A 14,117-nucleotide genomic window follows, 5' to 3' on the forward strand; every position below is an offset into this window, starting at 1 on the left:
TTTGAACCTATCACCTACCCGAGAGTGTGTTATTGTATGCTCAGGTTATTGTCAGTATAGACAGGTATCTAAAAGGATTAGACAATGGCCTATAAATTGATGTTTATCCCACCTCATAATACACAATTTACCCCTTCTGTAGATTACAATTAGTGGTTCAAACGTTTAAACACTCAACTTAATTAACCAACCAATCAAATTCCATTAAAGTCCCCAAAGTAGTTGAGCTACGGAATGAGAAAACTTTAGGGATCAGTGTAATAAACAGCTCAATGTCCCCTCTCCTCTGCTTTAGAGGAATCCTTAAATTTTACTTGAAAGTTCAAACTGTACTTAAACCTCTTTAAAAGATGATTATAAAAAATTCGTACTTTTTTGTTTTTTTAATGAATAGGTTAAAAGATTAAAAACAATTGTAGGTAATTTTCTTGAGAATGTTTTGCTTTATTTCAATAGAAATGAAGCACTTTCACATTAATTTTCAAATATTAAGCGAAGCTTTTATATATTTTTTGGCATAGGAAAAAAAATATTACAACCTCTCATGGAGGGAGGAGACTTTATTACCCTAGTCCTCAAAGCTTTATAATAACGTTTTTTATTCGTTGGCTTAACAACTTTGGGGACTTTTATTAAACTTTGATTGCTTGGTTCATTAAGTTGAGGGTCCAAATGTTTGAACCACTAATTGTAATCTACAGAAGGGGTATTTTGTGTATTATGAGGTGGGATGAACATCAATTTATAGGCCATTGTCTAATCCTTTTAGATACCTGACATCCACATCCCAGCTTTATACCCTAACAAGCAAATTTTTTTTCTTTAAATAAGGAGTAGGTGATTTCAGCACCCAATAGGCACTTTTGTTGAAAGCTCCATATTAAATGTTGATTCCTATGATTGTTTGGCACAATGTTACCTTTTATGCGATTAAAAAAGAATATGTCGTTGCTTCTGTTGCTTTTACTGTTATTTGACCTATAACTGATTAGTTAGGCTTCATTTTTAATAATATCTTCATCCTTGTTAATTTTATTTCTTTATAAAGTCAATTAGAAAGAAATTAAAGACATATTAATGCTAATTTGATGTATTGCTTAATATTCTTATTTGTTAAGCAGAGCAGATACAGTTTTATGTAAAGGATCATTTATAACTATAACTAGAGGACTCTTGGGGCATCTAAAGGAAGAAGGGGCGGGGAGGGTTACTCCTCACCTCTAGTTTCGACTTTAAAAAGAAAAAGAAATTTTTTCTTTGGATGATTTCTCTTTAGAGGTTAGTGGTACATTTCTCCAAAATAGGTAATAACCTTCCTTAGACCTATAAGAAGCTTCACTGTAAAGGAGAACCATATCAGTTCAGCGGCTAGCTGGACCGTTTTGTTTACACAGATAGACATCCTTCTACTTTTATATGTAAAAGGATTCCTAATATGAATTGTGGAAGAAGTAGGAATTATGATTTCTATCAAACACTTTGATAAAGTCTTAAATGCGCAAATTAACATCTGAGGGAGAAGAGACGATAGGAAGGCAAATTTAGAGTACGATTTTATATAACACATAATCCGTTTGTAAGAGATTTTCTTGAACGTACGTTGTGTGTATGTTGTTCTTGAACGTAACAAATGTAACAAATTATGGTCATAGGAAGCATTGACAAACCTATATTTTTTTCTCTATATCTTTTCTTTTCTTATTCTTTTATTCTCTTAATTTTCTATTCTTCTATTTATTTAATACTGTTTAGCTTGTCATTTCATTTGCTTCTATTAGATGTAATCTTCTGCCGTTTGATTACCTTAATTTTAAGAGGCAGAACAGTTGTTGTAAAATCTCTGGTGGGCAAAGATTCCAGGTTTGCCAGGCACTCCAGACCATACTTAAACAAATACCAAAGTTTTACAAAAGAAATATTATTTTTTAAATTAAACAAATTTCTTTTCTTCTTTAATTCAATAATAAGGATGATATCATTTATAAAATATGGATGGAAATACGGACAAAGTGATTTAAGGAGAAAATGGCCAAAGATCAAGAAAAAAGAATAAATCAATATGGTAGAAAATCACGAAATCTTTCATGTATGTCTTTTTTTATATGTTTCATATCTTTTTTTTTAATTGTATAGGATGACTGACAGACCGATGGACCAAGTGAATTATATTACGAATACTCATTTGTATAGGGAATATTCACAAACAAATTTAAGGCAAATCTTTTGAATTGCAGCCGAGGAAATCGCATTTCGACCGGTGCATTAATGTCGGACGAAGATTGGACAGAAAGAGAAGCTTCGTTGCTGAAAATGTAATGAGAAAATACATAACTGAAATAATATAAATGAAAGTTATAATTAAGAAAAAAGTTAGAATGAAAAATTTAATAAAATTTTTAATTTTTATAGGGATTGAGTATCAATTATGGTGATTTAAATCATTTAAAATTGTACCTTATTGTGTTTTGTGAGATTCTGATGTACATAGCATGCCTGTCGCATTCCAAGCTCAATACTAAGAAAAACGGCAGTTTACCTTAAATTGTCAGTGGAGTACACCCTGCCCCTTTTTTGAAAAATTAGGTCACATTGAATACTGAGTAGGGCACAGAAGGTATAGGCCCTGAAGGGTAAAGGCCCATTTCATCGATCAGGTATAGGGGAAAATCCACACACTCCCCATCCCCCCTTTCTTTCCAATTTATTTCAAAATAAGAAGGCGGGGGCTTGATGGGGTTTTTTAATTATTCTATTTTGACGATTTGAGATGAAGTTAAAGTCCATCAATTTCAAATGTTAATTTTCAAAAATTCTCTATGCTACATTTTTGTAATTTTTTGGCTGTGCGATACATGAAGAAGCCTTGCTGCAAATTGTAACTACCTCAAGGTGTCCACACCAATACCAACAAAGTTAGTATTCTGTAGAAGCCAGTCAATGCCTGTTCTACCGAAGCCAGGAAACTCCAGGTTCTCTACCTGTCCGCTGGATGTACCGATAAACTGGAAATTATATGCAGAAATTATAAATAAAAAATAAAAATGGAATAGAATACGTGGTTTTTATGATGCTGCGCAAAATGGTACAAAAAAATGACGTCATACTATAAAGTTGTCCAATGAGAGGCCAGTATACATTGTAATTGACCAATGGTAAAATATATACTCGCCTCTCATTGGTTATTTTATCATATGACGTCAATTCTTTTGTACCATTTTGCGCAGCATCGGTTTTTATGACAGGGAAATAATTATTACCTAAACATCACTTATAGGTCAGTTCGTTCATCCAGTAGGAGGGAAGGGGTTAGGGTAAAGGGGGTGGGCTTAATAATATTTTAGCTAGCTACAAGTTTCTCGTTATTCGAGTACATTATAATCTGGTGTAAGATCCAAGTAATAATAAATCCATTAAATTAAATTACCTAGTTGATGTACACTTTTAATGTTTTGTCTTGTTCTTTTTGTTGTAAAATAGTGGTCCTGGCTGTCATATTTTTGCCATGCAGTTTTTGTGTAAACTTTGAATTTTTACTGTCATTATTGACTTTACTTATAATGATGGTAGTATTACTAGAGTTTAATTATATTATAGTAGGCTTATCTACAAAAATTTTAATTTAAGTCAATTCAATACAAAATTAAAATATAAAAAATCACGAAACCTTTCAATGTTTAAAGTGATATCAATATAGTAATAATTATAGAATACCAAGGACAATAATAATCACAACATAAAAACTCTCACAAAAGCACGTATAAGCTTTGATGACATAAAAATACAAGTAGAAAAATAGCAACCTAATACTGATAAAGTGCTAAAACTTAGAAAATTTTATCAACAAAATTCAGAACTTTATCTTTTAAGGAAGATAAAACAAATCTTATTTTTGTTAAGTGTCAAATGGACGAACTTTAAGTATAGAGAAGCTGGCAATTTTCCTCAAAGTGCCTTGTCCCACACACTTTTATTTTGAAATAAATTGAAAATAAGTGGGAGGGGTAGTTTGTTTATTACTTTAGGTTAGGTTATATTGTGTACTGAGTAGCCCCGCATAGTTAGGTATTAGATACCCCCTAGGGGATAGGAATAGAAGAAAAACTACCCCCGTCCCTTATTTCTATTTATTTTTAAATAATGGGAGGGGTTTTAATGGTCGATGGGCACTTTGACGGAAAGCACCGAGCAGCTTTTCTACTAAATATACCTTATTTGGATCAGAGTAGTAATATTTTGACCAACCAGACCTCAACAAAACTAGTAAAAAACATCAAAAATAGTTCTTTATCGCATCGTATTATAGACAGCTTTCCGCGGATATTAAAAAAATCAAAGATTAAAACCAATGTTATGAGCCCGGAGGGACCGAAGGCCCGGGCTAATATAATTTTTATTTTAACATTCGTGGAAAGTTGTCTCTTGTACAATGCTATACATGGTTATACAGAATGACTGAGAACCAGTTCTAATCCAGCAGATATTAATCGGTTCCAAAGTAGTGACAAAGCTTATTCGAAATAATAATTATTGGTGCAAGGATATTAAAGAATATATATCCCCAATGATGATCAACAATTAACCCCTTCTGTAGATTAAGATTATTAGACACTACTAAATCAATCAAAATTTAATAAAAAGTACCCAAAGATTTTAGGCCAACGAGTAAGATAACGTGATTTTGAAACCTTGGGTACCAGTGTAATTTACAATCAGTTTAATGTCCTCCCTTCCGGATTTTAAAATACAAATTCAGGCTAACACTGGTTGGGAACTCCTTTAAATTATTCAGCAAGGATGACAAAATCCATAAATAGCGAAGCACAAAAAAATCAAAGTGAGTTATAGAGCACATTTCAGTTGTTATAAAAAGAAAAAAATGTTTTCTTATGAAAAAGGTTAAAAAAATCATAATAATATGTCTTTTGGACCAAATAAATTAAATACAAATTATTAATCTTCACCAAAATTTTCAGTTGCCCATCTTTTGGACGGATGGACGGACAGACAAAGTGAATTAGAGAGTTGCCTCACTACTAAAAATACACTTAAACTTGAGTGATGTTTTGATTACTTAATAGGTGGATTAAATTGAGATTATGTAATAGAACGGAATTTCTAGCCATTAAAGTATATTAGATTTTATTAATCCCAGCATTTGCGAGTCGGGCCATACCTCACCATACAAGAGATGTTTAAAATGGTACCTTCTGCTGCTGTTGGGGGGATGTCTTGGCCCATAAATAGATTAACTTCAATACATACACAGTTAGGACCACCAGACAAAGGTCGTGCAATTAATGGGTTGGTTGTCTTTTAAGTAACCCAATATCTATGGGGGGCATGGGCGGGTTAGACTACAATCCAAGGAGGCGAAGTAAAATAAAAAAAAATACCCAAAGGTCTGTCAGGCATTGGGCCATTTTTCAGTTCCCAATCGGTTAAATCTTCCGCGTCCAGAGTTGCACTAGGAGATGATATACCTGAAAATAAATATAGAATTAAATTTTAACTCAAGGTCAGCTTTTTAGTTTTTAGTAGTAAAGCTACTCTATAATTTACGTTGTCTGTCCATATCTTTTGTTTAAATCATGTAAGCTTAAATTTGACTTATATTGATTTTTAACCTTTTTTTATTAAAACTTTTAAAGCACGTAATCAAAATTTTGATTGCATGTTGATTTTAATGTGAACTACAAAACTATAAATTAGAGTTATAATTGTCTACTAGAGTATGTATTAACAGATCTTTTGTAATTTAGGCCTTTTAAAGGTTAAAGTCTTTTGTATTATTAGGAATTTTTTAGGATTAGGTCTTTTGTAGGGTTATTTTTTTGTAATTTGCGTCTTTTGTAACATTAGGCCTTTTGTAGGATTAGGTCTTTTGTAGGTATAGATCATTTGTAATTGAGGTCTTTTGTAAGATTAGGTATTTTGTGGGGTTAGATCTTTTGTAATTTAGGTCTTTTGTAGCAACACCTTTTATTGTGTTAGGTGTACCAAAATAAGTAATTATACTCTTTGTAAAGAAGCTATTTTTTGTTTGATTAGCCACATTTTTTTAGAGTTTGGACCTAAGACTCCCGGAGTATATTGAGACACTTTTGTATTGTCACCAGGGCCAGCTTAAGCTCCACGTTCAAGTATGACTCAGGAATAGGTATAACCAACAAGTAAAATAAATATAAAATAATATATGGGGGGCAAATGGAGAGGTCGTCAATTTTACGATGTGTTGCCCCCCAACGACAGCTGAAAAACATGTATAGGTTTTGTGATTTTTTCCTGAATAAATTTTGTTATTGGTAGAAGCTGAGTATGACTTGACACACTGTCTTATGAGAGCTCCTCATTATTACCTCACCCTCTCCGATTTTGAGTATGGCAGGTGTCCCAGATTAAGTCACCGTAATGAATGACACTCTCATCAGAGGAGCCTGGGATTAGGGGATGTGTTGGTATTATACACTTGATTACTAGGCATCAAAACTACCTAACAATCTCCCATCTAACATAACTAAGGGAGGTTGCGTAAAAGAATGGAGAATTTGAGACAACATGTTGTGATAGCAACAAGAGTGTGTTTGAACTCGGATTCTCATCACCGAAACTCAGTGTGTTACCTCAGAGCTATGGTGCCCCCTTGCAAAGAAGCAAGAAGATAAAGGATAAGAGTTGCACTGGTTTCTCAGGGCCTTCCCACTAAGCAACAACTTACCCTGTCAGGAACTTGACAATACAATATGGCAAACCCAGACTAATTTCTTTGTTAAGCCCAGGAGTTAGGTTTCCTTTGCATTACAAATTGATATGAAGGAAAATGTAAGACTTAGGAAACCACAATTCCAAGGCTAACCTAATAAATATAATAGAATTTTGCCCATTGGCAATATCTAATTATATATATGATTATTTTTAGAGTATAAATTACTCTAATAATCTAATTGGCATTTAAAATTGGTTTAATCTAGATTATTAAGTGGGTTTCCCAAAAACGTCTTTAAATATGGAGATTTTTTATTCAAACACACCAGTCAAATTTGTAAGATCATTTGTAAGTTTATTTTAAAAATTATTTTATTAGGTTTAATTTAAAATTTGATTTTTTAACTTCTAAAATTAGTAAAAAAGGTGAACCATTTTCTTTTTTGTAAATTGAGCCAAAATCTACTTTCTTTGCACATCAATCAGCCACAAGTATAGACTGGTGTTGTAACTTTAAGAATTCACTTTCCCACCTCTTTAGATGTGGGTTGTCGGCATGTCTCATACTATTTCACATACAGTTGGGCTGAGAGGGGGAGTAGAATCCAAATTTTGGCTTGTGAAATGTCAAAAATTTACCATAGACCTCAAAAACAACAAATTTTTGGGGGTTATTGTACTTACCCCCCTCCCCTCTGAAAATTAATCTGCAGATTTTGTGAAGCCACTAATTATTTCATGTAGTATTAATGTAGAATTTAAATATTTACAGAATGCATGCAAAGATTATCTTAGTGTTGATAAGCATCAAAATGACTGCTTTGTTGGCAGTTCCACAAAGCCTACAGTCAATTCTATTTGAACAGGGGATTGACCCTGCAGTTGGAGTCACAATTGATGAATTGAATGATAACCCTACTGATGATTCATTTGAAGTAGTAACTGAATATCCCTGGGATGATAATGATTATCTCTTTGATGATACATATTATCACACTTATGATTACTTCTATGGATATTTCTTCAATTATTCTTATTTTGACAATTATCCTGATTATGCAATTGATTTTAACTACACTGACTATATTGATTATGATTTTAATAACACTGACTACGTAGACTTAGGATTAAATTACCATGATTATACTTTTGACTATGGTTTCAATGATAATGACTATTACAATTATGGAGATTCCTGTTATGATGAGAACAGGTAAAAGTTTTAATATATATGGCTATATTTGATGCAAACTGAGATATTGCAAAAAAAAATAGCAAAAGAATAATGAAGATAAATTAAAAATGGCAGAAAGCCTACCCCCATAAAAAAAATTTTTCGTTTTAAATCTAAAATAAAAAATTGGTTATCAAATGCACCTCCCCCCTTTTCAAGTACCCCTCAAATTTTGAAACTTCAATCATGCAAACATTCTTACTTAAATAAAAAATACTCCTTTTATAGTCAATGTGCCTGGTGGGCTGAAATTGGTGAATGCACCGTGAACCCCATGTACATGTTGATCAGCTGTGCCCAGTCATGTAAATCCTGTGGCACTAAATATGAAGATATACCACCACACAGGTCTCCTTAACAACATCTTAGATTTTAAAAAATCTCCAAAGAAACGGACAACGGGGCCTTCAAATAGGGCACAGTGGTGGTCAGAATCCGTTGGAGATTAAATCTTAGCTGCTCCTTCTTGCCAGATATTGCAATTTGAAGTTTTGTGGTAAAAATGCCTAAAATTACAAGAATTCCAAGGATATATACATACATTTTTCATCAAATAAAAAGGTGAGTTTAAAATTTGAGGAGTTTAGATGTCTCTGTATGGCAAAGTAATAGTATTATGTTTTACTCAAAACTACTTGAAGTATTGTGAGAAAAATTTATATGTAAGATTCTTAGGCCCAAAGTTTCTGGAAATATTGTTGACTACCCCCCATCTCCCCCTAAGAAATCTAATAGGAAGGGGGTGAAGGGGCAGAGTTCTTTAGATATCACTAAAGAAATATATAAGCTTTAGTACTTAAACTTTAGTAGGCATCAAAATCTCTTGCAAATATTACTTTTACAAACATTACTGAATCCCCCCCCCCCCCCCATCTATTGGAAATAGTGACTAGTGGCATAGGTAAATAATATTGTGTATCATTTAGAAATATCTAGAGATATTTCAACTTATATAGGCCAATATTTACTTATATAAATATCTATTCCAACTACAACCCTCCCAATTTAGTACAATTATTTTGCTGCATAATGTTCTCCAACCTATTGGACTTATAAAAGAAATATTGTCAACCCATTGTTCCTTCCCCAAACATTGAATAAGTAATACATATAAATCAATTTGGAAATCTAAAAGCTTTATTCCAAAGTTTGCTCCTTATTACTTTAGTGGTTCCTGAGTATAACACAGGTGGTGAGATTGTATGGAAAGTAGCTGTAGAGGGAGGGGAGGGCAAGCAATAATTTAATATTTTTTTATGGGGGTGGAGTATGCAGCAATATAATTTTTCTTGTTGGGGTTGGTTGAAGTTGGGGAAAGGCCAGCAATATTTGTTCAAGTATGAAGTATTTATGGACTTACTAAAGTTTAAATCCAAAAGCACACTATATCTGGAGTAATCTCCAAGTAAATCACAAGGGTATTGCTATACTCGCTTCTATTACATAATTGAAGGGGGGGGGGAAAGGAGATTGTAAAGCAATATGGAGGGAAAGGGGGCTTTGAGGGGGGGTTTCAGCAAAATTTGTAAAAGTTACTTTTGGCCAACCAAAGCATATCTCAAAGGTTGGCTTTGTTGCTATAATTCTAGCGGTCTCTTAGTAACACAACAGAGTAGTACCCTATCAACTGCAACCCTCCCCCCTTTCTCTCTTTAGAAAATGTTATGTTTTTGATTTATGGGGGGGAGGGAAGAGGTCAGCAATATATGAAAAAGTGCTTTGGGTCCTACAACAATACAAATCCAAAAGCTTATATATATATCTAATAGTCTTTTAAAACACATTGGAATGATCTTTTGCCACCCCCCTTCCCCTCTCAATTAGGTTAGGAAGAAGGGGAGGGGGGGGGGGGGAGAAGGTGGTCAACATAATTTGCACAAACTTTTGGCCTAAAAACCTTACATAAAAATTTTTCTCACTATACTTCAATTAGTTTTTGAGAAACACATAATAGTATCATTATGCTTCCCCCCCCTCTCCACCCTAAAGTTTGTAGGTTGTGAGAGTTTGGGGGGGGGGGGCAGAATTACTAAAAGTAACTTATGCCATATGTAAACTTAAGGGTAATAGCCTTTAGGATAAAGTTGTAAATTGGACAAACCTCTTTAAGCTTATAGTACCTTATTTATTACTCTTATTTAAGTTAAAAATATCATTTATAGTAGTAAAAATTGTTTTGAATGGGGATGTAGTGTGTAGTTTACATATGAAGAGATATCTAAACTCCTCAAATGTTAAACTCACCCTTTTTATTTGATGAATTAAGGTGTTCACTTATGCATGTATCCTTGGAATCCATGTAATTTTAGGCATTTTTACCACAAAACTTCAAATTGCAATATCTGGCAAGAAGGAGCAGCTAAGATTTAATCTCCAACGGATTCTGACCACCACTGTACCCTATTTAAAGGCCCCATTGTCCGTTTCTTTGGAGATTTTTTTAAATCTAAGGTTTTGTTAAGGAGACCTGTGACCAGTTAAGCAAGATTGTCTTGACAAGAGCAGGTAACGTTCAATCTATAATACATAAGTAATACGAAGTTTGTATATCGATCTCTCAGAAGCTTAAGTAATCATTGAACCTTATTTTCGATTGTTAATCCAGAAGGAGGGAAGGGGTTGGGTTTTAGCCAGCTACAAGTATAACTTTGAAAATCTGGTGCAACATCAAAGGATTGATGTTTTGATTTCTGCTATTGTACGATTTTATGCAAGATAAGCAACTGATTTATGTAATGCTTCCTATGACAATAAGCAAAATAGTATCTTGGGTTTTATCTAAGCAGTCAATGAGAGTAAACTCTGATTAATTTAACCATAAGGAGTTTTTAACACATAGTTTGGAGAACGTGAACTGAACCATAGACGTTTATTTCTTATACAGATTTGACTTGGATAATGATGCAATAAAGCAGGCCGTTTTGCAAATGTTTAATATTATAAGTCTTTGTGTAATAAAAGTTGTGGAAAATATAGGAGTAAAATAATCTAACTGAACACAATTGTTATTGTTTAAATAATTGTTTAGAAAATGTGAAGAATGGGCTGGAGAAGGAAAATGTGGATCCAACTACATGAAGTTCTTCTGTCCAGCTGTTTGCCAAGAAGACTGTATAGTAGACGAATAAAAATTATCATTTCTTAAAGCAGCTCATAGTGCCTAATAAAAAATGACGTCATACAATATAAATGATCATTGATAGGCCAGTATACGTTTTACCATTGGTAAATGTATTCTTGATTGTTTATTAAGCACTATAAGTTGTTCCTCAAAATCTACAATAAATGATGCTTTGAATCAATGAAACATTTATAACAGTAATTTTATCTTAAAGGCGAAGCTTTTGCATAATAAGGGTCGGTTCGTCCGTCGATTTCAAACTTTTTATGGTGATTTTCATTACAGTTATGTACAATTTAGGAAGCGTAGAAACTCTATAACCTTTATCATAAAGCTTTTTTTGTGTGATATAATATTCCTAATTAACTGGTTTTTGGAATGATGATTCCTAGGACAGCAAGGTCCAACATTATTAGCGAACCATCTTTATAATCAAATCTACATACAGTATCCGATATTTATGTAATTTTGCACAAATTCATACTCAATTTTGTTTAGACTTACAAATTAATGGCGTAATGAGAACTGACAAGGTCTGACACTTTAAAAGAGTTATTATTCGTTTGCCCTTCCATCTTATTTTATAGCTTCGCTTTTATGGATATTTTCATACACATTTCTAAATATTTTAGTAATAAATATATTTATGACATTTTCATTAAGATTTCTGACGCTATTGGCTAATATTCAAACACCCAATTGAAAGTCGACACAGTGTCCCCACTCCAATGTTAGATTACATAGAGCTGGTTCCCCCTCTATTCTTTTACTTAAATGAGCTATTCAACACTTACACTTTTCTGTGATATCAATGACAACTGTTTCAATGTTAACAAGATTTTCCAGTGGTATTTCATCTGTTTTCCAACCTAGACAAATAGATAAATAACAAGGATGACATCTTCCATTAGTAGCGAAGCACTATAAATGGAAGAATAAAGAAGAGGTTCAGTTGATAAATATACAATAATAGGAAATCACGAAAGATTCCTGAAATAATTACAACAATTATTTTTAATGTCCTTTTATGCATGACGTGCAAACTGACAGACAAAGTAAATTATAAACTTAAAATTAGAGCCGTCTTTCTTTAATAACAGCTGAGAAAATCACATTTCCCATATAGCGTTGCGAGCAGACTTACGGATGGATTTACAACTTACAATGTGAATTATAGAGTAGCTTCGCTTCTAAAAACAAGCAAACGAAAATTTGGCACGATTTTAGATACTTTCTTGCCCTACTTTTAAAGGTTAAATTCATAAAACGGGTATAAAAATTTTAGGCAAATTACCCAAGTGTTACAAAGTGATAGAACAATCAAAGATAAGTTAATCAAATTAAAAAAATAGTTTAGCTCAAGGAGAGAGGGGGCATTGGACTGTTTATTACACTAGTCCCCAAAGTTTTAAAGTAACGTTTTCTTATTCGTTGACTTAACGACTTTGGGGACCTTTATTGAATTTTAATTGATTGGTGTACAATAATTTCATCCACAAATTGTAATTTTAAAAAGGGATGATTTTGTGTATCTTAATTAGGCATTTACATTATATTATCGTCCATTTTCTTATCCCTTTATATCCCTGAGTTTAGCTACAGTATAAAGTACTTGCCGTTTTCATTGAAATGATATGGGGCATCGATATGAGTGCCCACATGTTCGCTCATGCTGATGTTAAAATGGGATATGAAACAACCAAAAGGATTCTTCTTGTCTTGGCTTACTTCTTCCAATCTAAAAACAAGTATATCATTATACAAAAGTGTATATCAGTCTAAAATAAATAACCCATGATGTATTGATCCTTATTTGAAAGTAACCGGGTGTCTGTATGTATGTTTGTCTTTGTAGAAAGATCTCACTAACCCTTGGACCAATATGGTTCTCTTTTACATTGAAACTTCTTATAGATTTAGGAAAGGTTTATTACTATTTGGGGTAACTTAACCCTTCTATGAGAAATTGGAAATTTGCTTTTAGGGCAAGCATCTCCCCCCCCCCCCCCCCTCCTAAAAAAAATGGGGTTGTTTTTTCCTCCAGGTTAAATAAGAATTGGTAAACTCCGCAAGGTCAGAGCTATAAAAAGGTTAGGTAAGCTTTAAATTAGGCTGCGTTTTTAAAAAAATTCTTTCAGCTAGCTTTGAACGATCAGCTAGTAGCTGAAACGGCTGCGGTTTCTAAAATTAGAGTAGCCGAATCTGTTGATTTTATTTGGACTTTGGCTTCGGCTTCGGATTAAACATAGCGGCGAACAGCTATAAATATTATAGCTACTAGGAAGATACTTACTTGAAAGTCAGATTTCCAGGCCAATTGCTCTAAAATTAATAAACAGTTATTGATTGATTTTAATAGCAAAGCTTCTCTCTTTGTCTGTCCCACGAAAAGCTATGGCGGCTGGACTATAAGACAGACTTTTGATTTGTTTTGTCAATCATGCTACAACATATATTTGTTTATTTATTGATATGTAAAGATTTCGTATCAAAATTCTTAAAACCTCCGTCTATCCCTCCGTAATATGCTTCGAACTACAAGGAAAAACAAGAATGACTATATCCATAAAAGCGAAAATACAAAAATTTGTTGACAAAAAAGTAAAAAACAGCATGTTTTAATTCGACGTACAGACTTTCTTTAAACGATTAAAGAGTTGCTACGCTTCCTAAATCTTACCATTGCTAAATAATCATCATGCAAAATTTTAAATCGATTGGTCAATTCTAACATGTTTAAAGTAACAAAAAGAGTAAACCGTTACGGACGGATGGACAAATTATTGACCATAATTATATAAAAGTTTCGCTTTTAAAAAAAAAGGGGGAAAAAATTCTGTCATTTTAAGAATCAATACTATTTTTAGAAATATGAATAAAAATATCAGTTTTATTTAACTTTTTCCTGCGAAAATTTATAAAAATAAACAATATTTTATTGGTAATTTACATTAATTTTATTTATAATATATTTACTTTAGTTTAATAGAATCAAAATATTGAGAGAGAAAAAAACAGAATAACAAATATAACAAGAACGAAAAAAGGTTTTCCTATGAC

At 32.8% G+C, this 14,117-nt stretch overlaps 2 protein-coding genes across 2 annotated transcripts in view; one reads left to right on the forward strand and one right to left on the reverse strand.

Annotated features, from left to right (window-relative positions):
- The window catches only part of LOC145326862 (isatin hydrolase-like), a 44,601-nt gene that overhangs the window by 1,079 nt on the left and 29,405 nt on the right, over positions 1–14,117 (reverse strand). The window contains exons 4-11 of the mRNA XM_080170297.1: positions 13,351–13,379; positions 12,674–12,795; positions 11,852–11,926; positions 5,394–5,480; positions 4,208–4,257; positions 2,884–3,002; positions 2,455–2,515; positions 1,804–1,884 (exon numbers count right to left, since the gene is read on the reverse strand). Coding sequence (XP_080026423.1) covers positions 1,804–1,884; positions 2,455–2,515; positions 2,884–3,002; positions 4,208–4,257; positions 5,394–5,480; positions 11,852–11,926; positions 12,674–12,795; positions 13,351–13,379 — 624 coding nt within the window. The remainder of the gene's footprint in view (positions 1–1,803; positions 1,885–2,454; positions 2,516–2,883; positions 3,003–4,207; positions 4,258–5,393; positions 5,481–11,851; positions 11,927–12,673; positions 12,796–13,350; positions 13,380–14,117) is intronic.
- On the forward strand, positions 7,245–11,258 carry LOC145326863 (uncharacterized). Its single transcript, XM_080170298.1, has 4 exons — positions 7,245–7,915; positions 8,165–8,275; positions 10,409–10,441; positions 10,965–11,258. The coding sequence occupies exons 1-4, from the start codon at positions 7,476–7,478 to the stop codon at positions 11,062–11,064; spliced, it is 684 nt and encodes a 227-aa protein (XP_080026424.1). The 5' UTR covers positions 7,245–7,475; the 3' UTR covers positions 11,065–11,258.

Source organism: Acartia tonsa, chromosome 8 (genome assembly GCF_053477335.1).
Source record: "Acartia tonsa isolate MP-2025a chromosome 8, ASM5347733v1, whole genome shotgun sequence".
NCBI classification, from domain to species: Eukaryota; Metazoa; Arthropoda; class Copepoda; order Calanoida; family Acartiidae; genus Acartia; species Acartia tonsa.

Bases quoted from the DNA above. Each gene is read 5' to 3' on its own strand.
- LOC145326863 (XM_080170298.1), top strand. From the start codon at position 7,476: ATGCATGCAAAGATTATCTTAGTGTTGATAAGCATCAAAATGACTGCT. The intron at 8,276-10,408 runs ACCACACAGGTC...AGGAGACCTGTG, and splicing joins ACTAAATATGAAGATATACC to ACCAGTTAAGCAAGATTGTC. The intron at 10,442-10,964 runs GTAACGTTCAAT...ATAATTGTTTAG, and splicing joins GATTGTCTTGACAAGAGCAG to AAAATGTGAAGAATGGGCTG.